Source organism: Ceratotherium simum, chromosome 1, assembly GCF_057802395.1.
Source record: "Ceratotherium simum simum isolate JZ-2026a chromosome 1, ASM5780239v1, whole genome shotgun sequence".
Lineage (NCBI taxonomy): Eukaryota > Metazoa > Chordata > Mammalia > Perissodactyla > Rhinocerotidae > Ceratotherium > Ceratotherium simum.
The window spans coordinates 23,359,810-23,376,373 of NC_141900.1; the positions used below are offsets into that span (position 1 = coordinate 23,359,810).

At 37.6% G+C, this 16,564-nt stretch overlaps 1 protein-coding gene across 1 annotated transcript in view; it reads right to left on the reverse strand.

The window, feature by feature from the left end:
• The window catches only part of MAGI2 (membrane associated guanylate kinase, WW and PDZ domain containing 2), a 978,709-nt gene that overhangs the window by 301,676 nt on the left and 660,469 nt on the right, over nt 1–16,564 (reverse strand). The window contains exon 7 of the mRNA XM_087434019.1: nt 4,635–4,692. Within this exon, the coding sequence (XP_087290145.1) occupies nt 4,635–4,692 (58 nt within the window). The remainder of the gene's footprint in view (nt 1–4,634; nt 4,693–16,564) is intronic.

Consider the following 16,564-nt stretch of genomic DNA (forward strand, 5'->3'; position numbering starts at 1 on the left):
ATGAGTAACATTTTGTAGTGGCAGATGTGTGACATCACATGAAAAACTTGTAAAACCTTTACATGAAAATCACATCTGTCAGTCCCCACTATCATTTTAACGGTACTTATATAGTTGCTTTTCTGTCTGTGCCAGAGGAGGCAGATTTGCAGGAAAGCTGTTCCAGGAAATTGTGTCTTCTGGACTAGCTAGTTAAGCGAATTGTGTAACTGCCATTGAAACCAAAATGTACCCAGCAGATATAATTTCACAAAAGAGGAGAAAAAACCACATTTGTACAAAAGTCACAGCTGTTCAACTTTACAGTTTGTACTTTTTTCATTAAAATTTCCCCTTTGTTTATGAACAGTGACAGTTACATTTCTAGTTAGCAACTTTAGGACTTCTTAATACGTTGCTGTACCGTCATGGATTTGGTGTCTGTCAGGAAAAATTGGGCTACCTTCTTTCTGCTGCTACATAGAGTAAAAACTTGGTCCATCTGCCCTGTCTGCAGAGGAAATCAGGAAAGATGTTGAGTAGGGCCTAGTGCTCTCTAAACTACAGAGCTGTGTGGCTGCCTCTATTGCTCCAAACTAGTGCCAACATCCCTCTGTTCAGGTCCACACACTATGGACTTCCTTTCTTTCAGGTTTTGCAAGTCTTGCTCTTGGTGGCCATGCTGTCTGGGGCCACTCTCAAGTCGTGGGGAATGGAGCTGGCGGCTCAGAATGCTTGGGTCAGAAGCCAGTCTCACAGGGTTGTGTGCACCACGATCTCCCATTGTTGGACATCCTCTTGTGACACTGTACTAGAAGGCAGCCAGGGAGGAGATGTTCTCTAGGGACCCCTCATTCTTCTCCAGTGATGAGTCTCAGAGGCTTGTTAGGACCATTACGGATATGAATGCTAAATTTACGGGATGAATTTTTTTGGAGTCTGGGCTCCACAGTCAGAGTGCTAGGGTCCAATTTATGGCCATTCCTCTCAATAATGTGTGATACTGGGTAAGTTACTGAACTTCTTCAGCCAGAGTTTCCCCATCTGTAAACTTAAGACAATTTACCTTCTTATCACTACAGAGAAGATTATAAATGTGGTAAAGACTGTTGAGCACTGAGCCCAGATCATGGCACAGACTAAGCACTCGATAAATGTTAACTATTTTGATGATATGATGATGATGATGATGGTGATGATAATTTTTCTGACTTTTGAATATATTAAACCTGTAATCTTAAAATTGAATTTGCACAGGACAGAATTATGGCACTGAAGGGTAAAGTCAGTAATAGTGGTCAAAAACCATTCAATCCAGGTTTTTCAGGTTCAAGTGGTATAAACACTTTCCTGCTAGTGATTGCTGGAATGCCTATCTGCTTGTCTGTGGCTGACAGAAAAATGAGTGTTTGTGCAACTGTGCCAGAGGCACAGGTTGATTTCAATCTGACATGCCCTGCTGAGGACAGAGAGCCACTCAGCAACTTCTCTCCTGGCTGTTGGTCTATTTGAAGAGAGCGACTGATCACTAAGTTAGATTTCTAGTGCCCTTGCATGGGCTTTTTTGCCACTGGGGGGGAAGGTGGGATGTTTTTCATATTTTGTAACCAGTATCTCTAATTGTGTAAATGGGTGTATAATTAAACACCCAAAATGATAGCTCTACAGAGAATCCATTGTCCATCATTGTTAATAGAATTAGTGAATCAACATTTTCTTGACTACAGATTTACAATAAAGACTACCTTGCTTTGTTAACATTAACTGAATATTAATATTATAAAGTAAAATACATGATTCCTTGAGACATTGACTTTAATGTTATCACTACAATTATAAACACTGTCAATCTAGGCATATTGTATTTTATATTTATGATATCTATAATGAAAAGTTGATATAGCAACTTAAACCAGACATTTAGTATTTTTTCTGCATAATTAACTGTAAGAAATTGAGAGACTTTTCCCAGCAGAAATACTCTATGGACTTAAAGTGATGAATATACACTATGTCACATATGTATTCATATAGATTCCACAAACAAGACTACTATTGAGAACCAATATATACCTTGTGAAAACAACAGTGTAATGGAGATGAGATTCATATTTTTGAACAGTTAAAACAAACCATGTAAGTGGTATATTCCGGTTAAAATAGACAAGTTGTCTTTATTGTGATGGAAGATATCCCTCATTTCAAGTCATGTTTACATTATATAGAATAAGTTGAGGTATTTAAATTATTTTGATGAATTTTTTCCAAAGGACATTTCTAAGAAATATCGGGATATAATTCCACTTAAAATTATCTTTAGGTTTGAATTATCTGTCTCAATTTTCTGGTTGGTCTGACACACCCCTACACCTAAGTATTGGTATTGGTACACCTTATGGACTCATGTAATGGGGCAAAGGCCATGAGAAGTAGTAGAACTAGATGCAACTTGAAGGAAGTTAAACTATTTGACTCACTATGACCTGTATCTATGCCCTCACAATCACTTGAAATCTAAAACTACTAAATATGTTAGTCTGATCTAAGTAAGTAAGACATGGCTGACTAAATTATGAATGATTTTCTAGCTATGGCATTGATACATGAAAAATGAAGTGAAGAAATGTAGAGAGAAATATAATGTAAGCAAAAACATATAAAAAGACAACCATTTGAAATATAAGGATAATGAGTGCAATTTTCTTTTAGGGTTACAGCTAATGTCCAATTCAATAATTAAGGAGTCTACCAGCAGCAGATCTTTACTTGAAGAACACACACCTCAATGATCAAGAAGGTAGCAAGCATCACTTTCTGACGTGTGAGTGTCTCACCTCTATGATAGGTAATCAGGGCAGAGAAGAAAGGTTTGCGTTAAATACAATTTCCCATATTGGAAGTCAGTTTGAAAGGAGTTGAAGACATGGAAGAACAATCTGAAGAGTTAGAATAGGGCAGGGGTCAGCAAATATGACCTGCAAGCCAAATTTGGCTAGCTGCTTGTTTTTGTAAATAAAGTTTTATTGGAACATAGCCATGCCCATTCATTTAAGAGCAGCCTGTGGTTGCTTTCAAGCTACAATGGCAGAGTTGAATAGTTGGGACAGAGGCCATATGGCCCCCCAAAATATTTGTTATCTGGCTTTTTATGTAGTTTGCCAATAGATGCAATGAATTCTGCAAGGAAGTGTATTAAAGATGAGATTTGGCATGTCACATCCCTCAGTTCTCTTTCCTTACATGGAACTACGTTGGATTTCAGGTATAATAGGCTTAGGCACAGTACAGTCTGGTTCAGCGAACTAAGACAAGCTAGCATTTATTGGAAACCTTTAATGTAGATAAATTTATCCAGGAGCTGCAGCTACATTATTATTAAAATATATGTGCATTTTAATTGATTAGCATTTTAGTGGGACGGAACCTTATAAGTATTTACAGGTGATTTCCCTTTATTTTTGCAGTTAGTGATACCTCCATGTGTTTATCTTACTTTTTGCATCTATTGAGTGTCCACATGACATTAGAGCACTAGATACTATGTTACAAGATTGCATGTGGCAAATGAGGTGAATTCACCTTGGCTGGAAATGACTGACTGTGGTGGCAAAATGGGGGCTTTTCCAAATGAAGATGGTGGGTCAAAGCATTCAAGACAAGTGCTCAAGAGGGAGATGCTGAAAGGCAGGGGCATACAGGTCTTACTCATCAGTAACTTCCAGCACAAAGAAGGGCTTGATACCTAGTAAAAGCTTAGCAACTGTTTGAATATTGTTACAAAACAATTTAGCAATAATGTCCTCAATCTGTAACCCTTGACCATGTGGATTATTATTGTTAAACAGAATATAATTAGAGACAATAGTTAGATCTTAATAATGTGAACATCTTTAGTTTTCCAACCTCTGTATTTCTTTGGCTTTATTCGCCCAAATAACACTAACAACATGACACAGTAGATAATAATAAAAATTTCTCTATCAGAAAAGGGGTTCTAGAAAAATAAGCCAAATGTTTAACTTTTGAAAATTATAAAATTACTTGATTTTCCTAAGAAAAAATATGTTTATAATTTAATCCCTAATAGAGGCTTTATTCTGAATAAAAGGACGCATAGAGGGGATAGCTCATATTATGCTAAGATACATTAAGTCAATGCATCCTCCAAGAGATAACATGCAAGTCCAATCTATAGGAAGAATGCTATTGATTTGAAATGGGGTCTTAAATGCAGAAAAAATATCTAAACTGTAGTTCATCCTTCAATTAGAAAGTATGGCTGCTTCATCTAATTGACTTTGAAATCTGGTTTAATAGAACATCTCTTTTGCACAACTAGTCAGCTCCCAACACTTTGATTGCAAAATGAAGGACATTTACTTTGATATCTTTAATTATCACTCATTTAGAGGACAGTGTGAAACACATTTTTCCAATTGGTGTTTTAGAATCATGAGTCAAAGGAAAGAAATGACAAATTAGCCAGCTGGAGAGACAAGAAACGGCCAGCTAGTGCTGCTGAGTCTTTGCGGATACTTCAAAGGAAGATGAAAGGGAAATAAAGGGACTGTCAGCCACACATACTCAATAAATGAAATACGAACACAATTTCATAATATATTAATAACAAGTTAGTATCAAACTTAGAGACTTACTCAACATAATAAGTGCCATATATGGGATCATCGATTTTTTCCCAGCCATATGGAAGCTCTGAAAAATAAAGAGTTATTTCTTTCAGTAAATAAGCAACAGATATCACAATTTCTAACAAAAAGTAATACAATTTAATTGTTCATGGGTTGCAGAAATAGTCTAACAAAGCAGAATAAAGCATTCAGAGTCAGCACCAAATTTCAGACACATATTGTAGGAACTATAAGAAGCATTGACTTGAAAATTGGCAGTTGAAACACAGCGCTCTCTTCTCTGCAGAGAGACTGCTGGGTCTAGCTGTTTATCCCACGCCAGCAGGAGGATGGCACTTCATCATGCTATCACCACTCAAGAAAATACAGAAGGCAAATCAGTTTCCTGAAAGTGCACACAATTTTCTTATTTATTTGTATTGTTAAAAGGAGCATTTCACGATAAAGATCATATTTTCAAAATATATTTCTGAAGATAGAGAGTTGTTTCTTTTTTTTTTTTTTTAAAGATTTTATTTATTTATTTTTTTCCCCCCAAAGCCCCAGTAGATAGTTGTATGTCACAGCTGCACATCCTTCTAGTTGCTGTATGTGGGACGCGGCCTCAGCATAGCCGGAGAAGTGGTGTGTTGGTGCGTGCCCGGGATCCGAACCCGGGCCGCCAGCAGCGGAGTGCGAGCACTTAACCGCTAAGCCATGGGGCCGGCCCTAGAGAGTTGTTTCTGATGGCTGAAACAAAGACGTTATAAAGTCTCAGCTGACATCCTGCTATTTGAGATGCTTAGCTTACTGTTCTCTCCACACGGCTCAGGATTCAAATGCTGCCAATATATGCTTTGGGCATATTTTTTATAGAGCCTAAAATTCTAAGCACACTTTCCTTGACAATATGGTTCATATTTCTAACTCTCCATGGCTAATTTTAATACACACATATAAAATATCAACAATGTTATAAATGCTACTATAGGCAAAACATGCTATTGGAAACCCAGGCTTTGCTTTATGATACTGTTTTCCAAATACACTGAGTCCTCATAATTATTACCTCCTATAAATATGAAGAATATTATATTTTTCTTGATAGATATTAATTTTATACATATAGAACTTGAAATCTAGGTAAGATATATTGACATGCTTTAAATGAAATTTAAAAGTTTTATTATTATGGTAGTAACACATGTTCAGTTGTAGACAAAGCAGAGTTATAAAAAGAAAATAAGAATCACCTGCCATCCAGAGACAAACACTGTTAATATTTTGGTGACTATCCTTCAAATATTTATATATATATGTATACACACAAACACATGTATATATATACAAATAATTTATTTTTTTTTTGTGAGGAAGATTAGCCCTGAGCTAACATCCATGCCCATCTTCTGCCATTTTATATGGGATGCGTCCACAGCATGTCTTGACAAGCGGTGCGTCAGTCCATGCCCAGGATCGGAGCCTGCAAACCCCAGGTCGCTGAAGCAGAGCACGCAAACTTAACCACTACACCACCGGGCCAGCCCTCACAAATAATTTTTAAAAAGAAATTAGATCATATGTGCATATATCTTTCTCCTTAACAAAATATCAAGGGCATCTTTTGACGTGAATGAGTGTGACTGCACAGAATCACTTTTCAAGTGGCACAGTAGTAGTCTGTGGGGGTGGCTAGAGCCGTGTAATCCCTCCAGTCTTCTTTTATTGAACATTTGGGACTTTCCAGTTTTTACCTGTTATATGTCATCTGTGTTGGATTTACTAAAACCTAAATCTCTCATCATTCTCCTAGTAATTTAGTAATGGTAAATCCCTAGAGGTGGAATTTTGGATTAAAGGGCATGCACCCTTTTATGGCTTTTGATAAATAGCCAGATTACCAACTTCCCACGCACAGAAGAGAACCAATTTATAATCTCACTGGGAGTTTATGAGTGACTTTGTTCCTCTGTACCATCAAATTAAATACAGGTCCACAATTCCTCATCCAAAACTTTTAGGGACAGATAGGTTTTGGAATTCAGAATTTTTCTAATTTTAGAAAGTTAACCTGCTGCAAATGCTTTCTATTCCATAACACTCCAAGCAGAGTCTGGAGAAGCACTTTATAACCAAACACGAGTATTTATGCAGCCAAAATTATGATTCCCACTTAGCAGCATAAATAAAGACTACTTCATATCAGTTAGCTGGTTTGCTGCCAGCGTGTCCAGGTCACTTTATCTTTTACTGCCAATTGAATTACAAAAGGCAGTTTTTAGAGCATTTGAATTTTAGATATACAGATAAAGTATGGTATATCATTATTTTAAAAAATCAACTAAATTTATTTTAAAATGGCAGCTCATAGTTGTTTTAATTTAGCTTTCTTGGGTTTCTAGTTAGTGAACATTTTTCATTTGTTGATCCTTGAGCAATTAGTTTCTCTTTTATACATTTCTCATTTTTAAAAATAAATTTATGAGTTCTTTACTTATTAAGGATATTGATCCTTTATCACACATGTTGCATTTAATTTTGTTGAACATTTTCTTTAACACATAGATGTTTTAAATTTTATTTCGAAAATTCCTTGTTTTCTTTTATGGCTTATATCTTTGGAGCTTAACTTAAATACTGATGAAATTTTTCTAGTGTGTTTTTTAAAACATAAAGTCTAGTCTATGAGTTTGTTTAATAATTCTTAGATTAGTTATATATTAATAAATTTATAACACCAAATCGTGAGTACTATAAGAAATTTTTCTTTCAAAATGATAATAAGAACAAATTTTTACTGTGTATTTACTATGGCCCAGGTACTGATGGACTTTCCATGTACTAATTCATTTTATCCTAATAATCACCCAGGATTTAAAATCTCCATACTCTGGTTCCAGCAATCTTAACGAATTTAGATATCAATTTAGACACTGTGTTTAACACAGCATAAACAACACTTAATTTAGATTAAGGAGAATAACTTTCTAGATGGTTTTCACCAAATCCCCCAAGCTATTGGAAAATTTGTCTATTAAAAAGAAGAATCCATTTGACAAATATCTATTGGGTGCCTTTTACAAGCAGCTAAAGTAAAAGATTATATGGAGGACAGCAATCAATATTATGGATATTTATTAGTAATACGGCTGAATACACAGATTCAAATTTATAACAGGTTTAATATGATCTTGTGACTACAATAAGATGTACAATAATCATATTCAGTAACAGAGAGTAAAAGCCAAATATAGTTAATTTTATGGATGTTAGTCCTACTTCTTAATGGCATTGTTATATGGAAGCATTTCATGGTTAAAGTTTTAAAATTATCTTTTATATTGTAAACTGTTCTTTCACTTATTCCTTACCGTTGGCTCTTTTTTGAATAAATTCCTAATTCTAGGCAATGTATTCCAGAAGTAGAGATTTCATTGCAGATTTATAGCACCAAAGATTCTGGGAACAATTTATTTATTATCCTTTCCCACTTGCCATCATGAAGTATTCATCAGAAAGTAGGGGGAATCTGATTTTCTTTTCAAAAGATATCAATATATTTTGTTTGTTTGCTTGCTTATTTTATATTTCCAAGATAAACTATTAATTCGTGCCAAAAGAAAACTATATGTTATAAACACAATCACTTTAAGATAAACTATTAGCAGTCCTTAACTCACACTTTGAGACAAAATGATACACTGTAGCTCTAACCTTCTGTTACAAAGAGTTGCCATTCATTTCATTTTAAATACTTGCAAGGGATTGATGGATAAATATTACAAGAAACCAGTAACAGATATATACATCGCTTCATTTGTAAATGTGGCAGAATGGGTATAAATACCTACAATCAATATTTAAAAAGGTGAGTGTGTGTATATGTGTGTACGGGTGTATGTGTACATGTATATTTCTGTATATTCCCCTTAATGACATTTTTCTTGAGTAACCGAGAAAGGGCTAGGCTTGAATGCTAATAAAAAACCACAAGTTTTTCTTCACTCATTAAAAGACAAATCATAAAATAAACTTTTCAAGATTATAAGCTGAAGAGTATACACTTAGATGATGAAAAGTTAAGAAAGTTAAGAATCATCTTTCACTGTGAAAAATGAGCTATTTAGATTGTTTTACTTTTTAAAAACCAACTGCTCCTTTTTAAAATTAAGCTAACAAATGAGAAAAAGAATTTCCAATTTTGCACTATTTGTCCAATCAGGAAAGCATGTAGCTTGGAGCTCTTGGGTCCTGGGTTATTTAGAATATTGTATTCAACAATACCTGACAAATTTACAGATGATTAAGGTCACACTGATGAAAGAACAACATATACTATGCAACAGGGGAAAATAAACACTTGAGATCAGCAAGGTTAATGCTGCATTAAGAATTGTTTTAACTGAGATTTTCTTCAGGCCATGGAACCATGGAGCAAATTCAGTGATTAGATATTCCTATAGTGATTCACTCTGCAAAAGTCTGTGTAAATGTCTAGATTAATCTGTAGTCAGTCATAAACTTTGTAAAACTGCAACAGAATCAAAAGATTAAACAAGCATCCAGTCCTGCCTGGATTCTGCCATTCCCACCGTGCTATACTTTTTACTTATTTGCTCTTTCCAAATTGTATTTATTTATTTGTTTGTTTGTTACGTCCATTTTCACTGCAGAAAACTGTGACTTCTTTATACTAGTTAACAAAAAGCAGTTTTCAAGCCTCAGCTGGGAGAGTTGTAGAATCCAAGAACAGTATTTCTTATGGAAATGGGACCCAAATGCTGGAAAGCTGAAAGGTAGCACTACCTCAGGATCCTTCGGAAGGATCCCTTTTGTATGTCTCACTGTCTTTTAAACCCTATCTTTTTTCTCTGTGTCTGTGTTTCTTTCCCTCAGTTCCATTTCACTGTGTACATCTCCCTTCTTCTCTTCTTCTGACTGGTACTTCTGCTTGTTCATCTTGCATACACCCCATACTTGACTCCATGTTACTTTTTATCTCAAGCATTGATATCACTACTGTAATCTCTCAGTTTACCAATTCCGTATCCCATTCCCCCCAAGAATCCATTAATCCCGTTCATTTTTTTCAAAACAGATCCAAGTTACTTGGCCTGGCACATCAATGTAATGGCTGCCCTCAGGTCAAGATTCCACCCACAGGAATGCAGGAACTCAAGATGGCGGCGTAAGCAGACTCAGAACTCACCTCCTCCCGCGGACACAGCCAATGTACAACTACTTGTGGAAAAATTACCCTGAGACAGAATTGAAAACTGGATAAGAGGAAGTCCTGCAACAACGGACAATCCTAATTGAGGTAGAAGAAGCAGAGACTCCATTCTGGAGAGGAAAAACGCCGCCTTCACAAGCCGCCAGCTTCACGGCCGCCGGGAGCAGCGCACAGGTACGCAGCCTCCCTGGAGGCGCGGGGCCCTGAACCAGGAGCGCCCCCGCTGTGGGCATTTTGTGGACCCAGCACAATCGAGACCAGCAGTATAATATCTGACTTGCCTGCTACTAAAACATTGGGGAGTACCCCAAGAAAAGCTGGTTCACAAAGAAACTAAAACCGGCTCTTAAAGGGCCCACGCGCAAACTCACCCGTTTCAGAAAGCATCCTAAAATCACCAGAAAGAAAGGTGCAAAGTGCTGTGGTGAAAAGAGACTCACCTAATAGGCCCTGAGTGCATCTCGGTGAGGGGTGAGACCTCTCCAGGGACTGGGACATTGGCGGCGGCCATTGTTGTGGCCTGGTGTGGGCGTGCTGACACAGACGCCATTGGAGTTCTCCCTAAGGCCTGCTAGCCCAGGTCTGTCCCACCCGCTAGAGCACTGATTTAATCCAGCTCAGCCAGGGCAGGCAGCCCACCCTAGAGACTGGCCCCACCCAACAACAAGCCCTCAGGCAACTTGTGGGCCTGCATAGATTGGTGACTGGATTCTCTGCAGCCTGGCAACTGAGCCGACGTTAGCGGGGCAGGGTGTGCACAAGGAGTGGGTGGAGAGTGTGGGGTGGTGGTGGAGTGTGTGGGGCTCCCGCCGTGGAGAGACTGGGTCCACTTCGGGAGGTCGGGGTGCGCACACGGGGCAGGACTGTGTTGACTGTGTGTATGGACCTGTGGGTGGCAGGGTTTGTCAGCTGCAGAAGACTTGTGCTTATCAAAGACCCACATAGGGGGTTTGCCCCACCTTCCAAAGCCTGGAACAATTGGGTGCTCCTGTGCCTGAGGCCAGCCCCACCCAGCTGCAATCCTCAGAGAGCTGACAAGAGACCTAATAGGCTAGAGGCTTACAGCAATTGTAAGGCCCTGAGCCTAACAACCTGCCACGCTGGGGGCCTACTCAGTTAAAAGAAATACTGCAACACAAATGTGGTATTAGAACTTACAGCCAACTGTGCTGGGGCTCCCCACACCTGATAAAGAGACTGAAGGGCCCACAACAACTACAAACAGCTGAGCATTACAACAGCTGGCCAGGAGCATAACTTGGCCTCCCTGGGCGCCTACAGGGAGAGCAAACAGGCCACAACAGAAGGACACACGTAGCCCACATAGGGGTCACCCCTGGAACACTGAGAACTGAGGGAAGCACACTGGAAGCCTCCTAAGGCATCACTTACATAAGGTCACCTATCCAAGAGCAGGAGACGTAGCTGACCTACGTAATATACAGACACAAGCACAGGGAAAGAGGCAAAATGAGGAGGCAAAAGAATACATTCCAAGTAAGGGAACAGGACAAAACCCCAGAAAAGGAACTAAGTGAAACAGAAATGAGCAACCTACCTGACAGAGAGTTCAAACCAAGAGTGTTAAGGATGCTCACTGATCTGGGGAGAAGAATAGATGAACTCAGTGAGAATGTCAACAAAGAAATGGAAGATATAAAAAAGAACTAATCAGAAATGAAGAATACAATACTGGAGATGAAAAATTCACTAGAGGGACTCAAAAGCAGAGTAGAGGATACAGAAGAACGGATCTGTGAGCTGGACGAAAAACTAGAAGAAATTACCCAAGGTGAACAGGTAAAAGAGAAAAGAACTAAAAAGAGTGAGGACAGTCTAAGGGACCTCTGGGACAACATCAAGCGCACTAACATCCGTGTTATAGGTGTCCTGGAAGGAGAAGAGTGAGACAAGGAGGCAGAGAATCTATTTCAAGAACTAATAGATGAAAACTTCCCTAACCTAAGGAAGGAAACAGACATCCAGGTACAGGAAGCACAGAGAGCCCCAAACAAGATAAACCCAAAGAGGTCCACACCAAGACACATCATAATCAAAATGTCCAGAATTAAAGATAAAGAGAGAATCCTAAAAGCCGCAAGAGAATGTCAAGTTACATACAAAGGAAACCTCATAAGGCTATCAGCTGACTTCTCAGCAGAAACCTTACAGGCTAGAAGAGAATGGCAGGATATATTTAAAGTGCTAAAAGGAAAAAACTTACAGCCAAGAATACTCTACCCAGCAAGGTTATCATTCAAAATGGAAGGAGAGATCAAAAATTTCCCAGACAAGCAAAAATTAAAGGAGTTTGTCACCAAGAAACCAGTCCTACAAGAAATGTTAACGGGACTGATTTAAGGGGAAAAGAGAAGACCACAAATAGGAAAAATTATCTATTTCCATGATAAGAACGTAATGGATACGAATGCACAAAAAAGAGGATAGATATGATATCAAAAACATGAGGGAGGATGGGACTTAAAGAGTACAGCTTTCAGACAGAGGTGAAACTAAAGTGACCATCAATTCTGTATAGAAGAAGAAAGAAACAGAGAAGGACTACTAAAACATTGAGGAAAAAAAACCTTAAAATATGGCAGTAAGTACATACTTATCAATAGCTACTTTAAACGTCAATGGACTAAATGCTCCAATTAAAAGGCATAGGGTGGCTGATTGGATAAAAAAACAAGACCCATATATATGCTGCATTCAAGAGACACACTTCAGACCTAAAGACACTCACAAACTGAAAGTGAAGGGATGGAAAAAGATACTCCACGCAAATGGCAATGAAAAGAAAGCTGGGGTAGCAGTACTCATCAGACAAAATAGACTTTAAAACAAAAACTGTAAAAAGAGACAAAGAAGGGCATTACATAATGATCAAGGGAACAATCCAACAAGAGGATATAACACTTGTAAATATCTACGCACCCAATGTAGGTGCACCTAAATATATAAAGCAATCATTAACAGACATAAAAACAGAAATAGACAGTAACACAAGAATAGTAGGGGACTTTAACACTCCACTTACACCAACGGATAGATCATCCAAACAGAAGATCAATAAGGAAACATTGGCCTTAAATGACACACTAGAACTGATGGACCTAGTAGATATATACAGAGCATTCCATCCAAAAACCGAAGAATACACATTCTTTTCAAATGCACATGGAACATTCTCCAGGATTGATCACATATTAGGCCACAAAACAAGTCTCCATAAATTTAAGAAGACTGAAATAATACCAAGCATCTTTTCTGACCACAATGGTATGAAACTGGAAATCAACTATAGGAAGAAAATCAGAAAAGCCACAAATACGTGGAGATTAAACAAAATGCTACTGAACAACGACTGGGTCAACGAAGAAATCAAAGAAGAAATCAAAAAATACCTAGAGACAAATGAAAATGAAAATATGACATGCCAGAACTTATGGGATACAGCAAAAGCGGTTCTAAGAGGGAAGTTTATAGCAATACAGGCCTATCTCAACAAACAAGAAAAATCTCAAACAATCTACAATGCACCTAAAGGAACTGGAAAAAGAAGAACAAACCAAGCCCAAAATCAGTAGAAGAAGGGAAATAATAAAAATCAGAGCAGAAATAAATGAAATAGACACCAAAAAAGCAATAGAAAAAATTAATAAAACCAAGAGCTAGTTCTTTGAAAAGATCAACAAAATTGACAAACCTTTAGCTAGACTCACTAAGAAAAAAAGAGAGAAGGCACAAATAAGTAAAATCAAAAAATGAAAGAGGAGAGGTTACAATAAACACCTCAGAAATACAAAAGATTATAAGAGAATACTATGAAAAGCTATACGCCAACCAATTCGACAATCTGGAAGAAATGGATAAATTCTTAGAATCATACAACCTTCCAAAACCGGATCAAGAAGAAGTAGAGAATTTGAATAGACCAATCACCAGTAAGGAGATCGAAACAGTTATCACAAACCTCCACAAAAATAAAAGTCCAGGACCAGACGGCTTCCCTGGTGAATTCTACCAAACATTCAAAGAAGACTTAATACCTATCCTTCTCAAACTCTTCCAAAAAATTGAGGAAGGGAGGAAGCTCCCTAACTCATTCTATGAAGCTGACATTACCCTGATACCAAAACCAGACAAAGACAACACGAAAAAAGAAAATTACAGGCCAATATCACTGATGAACATCGATGCAAAAATCCTCAACAAAATACTAGCAAATCACATACAACAGTACGTTAAAAAGATTATACACCATGATCAAGTGGGATTTATTCCAGGTGTGCAGGGATGGTTTAACATTCGCAAATCAATCAACGTAATACACCACATTAATAACATGAAGATTAAAAATCACATGAGAATCTCAATAGATGCAGAGAAAGCATTTGACAAGATACAGCATCCATTTATGACAAAAACTCTGAATAAAATGGGGATAGAAGGAAAGTACCTCAACATAATAAAGACCATATATGAGAAACCCACAGCTAATATCATCCTCAATGGTGAAAAACTGAAAGCTATGCCTCTAAGAACAGGAACGAGACAAGGATGCCCACTGTCACCACTCCTATTTAACATAGTACTCGAAGTCCTAGCCAGAGCAATCAGGCAAGAGAAAGAAATAAAAGGGATCCAAATTGGAAAGGAAGAAGTGAAACTGTCACTATTTGAAGATGACATGATTTTATATATAGAAAACCCTAAAGAATCCACCAGAAAACTTTTAGAAGTAATAAATGAATATGGTAAAGTTGCAGGATACAAAATCAACGTACAAAAATCAGTTGCATTTCTGTACACTAACAACGAAGTAGCAGAAAGAGAAATTAAGAATACAATCCCATTTACAAATGCAACAAAAAGAATAAAATACCTAGGAATAAACTTAACCAAAGAGGTGAAAGATCTGTACACCGAAAACTATAAAACATTTCTGAAAGAAATTGAAGAAGACACAAAGAAATGGAAAGATATTCCGTGCTCTTGGATTGGAAGAATTAACATAGTTAAGATGTCCATACTTCCTAAAGCAATCTATAGATTCAATGCAATCCCTATCAAAGTTCCAACAACATTTTTCACAGAAATAGAACAAAGAATCCTAAAATTTATATGGAACAACAAAAGACCTCGAATAGCTAAAGGAATCCTGAGAAAAAAGAACAAAGCTGGAGGTATCACACTCCCTGATTTCAAAATATACTACTAAGCTATAGTAACCAAAACAGCATGGTACTGGCACAAAAACAGACACACAGATCAATGGAATAGAATTGAAAGCCCAGAAATAAACCCACACATCTATGGACGGCTAATCTTTGACAAAGGAGCCAAGAACATACAATGGGAAAAAGAAAGTCTCTTCAACAAATGGTGTTGGGAAAACCGGATAGCCACATGCAAAAAAATGAAAGTAGACCCTTACCTTACACCATACACAAACATTAACTCCAAATGGATTAAAGACTTGAATGTAAGACCTGAAACTATGAAACTTCTAGAAGAAAACATAGGCAGTACGCTCTTCGACATCGGTCTTAGCAACATCTTTTCAAGCACCATGTCTGACCAGGCAAGAGAAACAATAGAAAAAATAAACAAATGGGACTACATCAAACTAAAAAGCTTCTGCACAGCAAAGGAAACCATCAACAAAACGAAAAGACAACCTAACAATTGGGAGAAGATATTTGCAAACCATACATCTGATAAGGGGTTCGTCTCCAAAATATATAAAGAACTGATGCATCTCAACAACAAAAAAACTACCAGCCCAATTAAAAAATGGGCAAAAGACCTGAACAGACATTTCTCCAAAGAAGATATACAGATGGCCAACAGACACATGAAAAGATGTTCAAAATCACTATCAGGGAAATGCAAATCAAAACTACAATGAGATATCACCTCACGCCCGTCAGAATGGCTATAATTAACAAGACAGGAAACAACATGTGTTGGAGAGGATGTGGAGAGAAGGGAACTCTCATACACTGCTGGTAGGAATGCAAACTGGTGCAGCCACTATGGAAAACAGTATGGAGATTCCTCAAAAAATCAAGGATAGAACTACCATATGATCCAGCTATTCCACTATTGGGTATTTATCCAAAGAACTTGAAAACACCAATTTGTAAAGGTACATGCACCCCTGTGTTCATTGCAGCGTTATTCACAATAGCCAAGACTTGGAAGCAACCTAAGTGCCCATCAAGGGACGAATGGATAAAGAAGCTGTGGACATACATACACAATGGAATACTACTCAGCCATAAGAAACGATGAAATCCAGCCATTTGTGACAACATGGATGGACATTGAGGGTATAATGCAAAGTGAAATAAGTCAGAGGGAGAAGGTCAAATACCGTATGATTTCCTTCATTAAGTAGTGGATAATAACAACAATAAACAAACACATAGGGACAGAGATTGGATTGGTGGTTACCAGAGGGGAAGGGGGGAGGGAGGAGGGTGAAAGGGATAATTCGGTACATGTGTGTGGTGATGGGTTGCAATTAGTATTTTGGTGGTGAACATGAGTTAATATATGGAGAAATAGAAGTATAATGATGTACACCTGAAAATTTTACAATGTTATAAACCAATGTTACTGCAATAAACAAAAAATTAAAAGAAAAAAAAGATTCCACCCACAGAATAATCAGGTATGGCTGGGGGCTGTGCCCCTTTGGTAGATACAAAGC